Raw genomic sequence first — 1,067 nt, 5'->3', positions numbered from 1 at the left:
GTCTGGTCTTCTGTCATTAGCGTTCAATGCATCAAATCTATTCTTGAGCTGATCTCCAAAATCAGGTGGGATATACTCAAGTTTGTATTTTGGTTCTCTTGGAGTTGTTTTACTTTTCCTCAGCTTCAACATAAACTTGTATATGCGCAATTGATGGTCTGTTCCCCAGTCAGCCCTTGACCTTGTTCTGACTGATGGTTTTGAGCTTTTCCATTGTCTCTTTCCACAGATGTAGTCGATTTGATTCTTGCGTTTTTCATCCAGTGAGGTCCACCTGTATAGTCGCCATTTATGTTATTGAAAAAACATACTTGCAATGAATAGATCATTGGTCTTGCAAATTTCTGTCATGAGATCTCCAGCATCATTTCTACCACCAAGGCCTTATTTTCCCACTACAAATCCTTCATCTTTGTTTCCAGCTTTCGCATTCCAATTGCCAGTAATTATCAGTGCATCTTGATTGCATGTTTTATCAATTTCAGACTACAGAAGTTGGTAAAAATCTTCAATTTCTTCATCTTTGGCATTATCGTTGGTAAGCAAATTTGAATAATAGTCATATTAACTTGCCTTCCTCATAGGTGTATGGATATTATCCTATCACTGACAGCATCGTACTTCAGGATAGACCTTGAAATGTTCTTATTGACAATGAATGTGTGGCCATTCCTCTTTAATTCGTCATTCCCAGCACAGTAAACCATATGATTGTCTGATTTAAAATGGCCAGTATCAACCCATTTTAACTCAGTAATGCCTAGTGTATCGATCTTTATGAGTTCCATTTCATTTTTGATGACTTCCATACTTCATACATTCCACATTCTGATCATTAATGGATGTTTCCAGCTGTTTCTTCTGATTTTGAATTGTGCCATGTCAGCAAATGAAGGTCCTGAAAGCTTGACTCCATCCACATCATTAAGATGAAATCTACTATGAGGAGGCAGCTCTTCCCTAGTTGTATTTTGAGTGCCTTCCAACATGAGGGGCTCATTTTTCAGCACTATGTCAGACGTGTGAACAAAAAGTTTTACGCAGTAAAAAGTAACTTTGATGATTAC

General features: G+C 37.6%; 1 protein-coding gene across 1 annotated transcript in view; it reads right to left on the bottom strand.

The window, feature by feature from the left end:
- The window catches only part of LOC101346231 (adhesion G protein-coupled receptor E4-like), a 66,626-nt gene extending 66,494 nt beyond the window's left edge, over positions 1-132 (bottom strand). Inside the window, exon 1 of the mRNA XM_023733081.1 lies at positions 114-132. Within this exon, the coding sequence (XP_023588849.1) occupies positions 114-132 (19 nt within the window). The remainder of the gene's footprint in view (positions 1-113) is intronic.
- Between the last annotated feature and the right edge of the window lie 935 nt (positions 133-1,067).

Source organism: Trichechus manatus, unplaced genomic scaffold, assembly GCF_000243295.1.
Source record: "Trichechus manatus latirostris isolate Lorelei unplaced genomic scaffold, TriManLat1.0 scaffold00057, whole genome shotgun sequence".
Lineage (NCBI taxonomy): Eukaryota > Metazoa > Chordata > Mammalia > Sirenia > Trichechidae > Trichechus > Trichechus manatus.
Note: the sequence above shows the minus strand (reverse complement) of the source record. Positions and strands in the feature narration are given on the sequence as shown.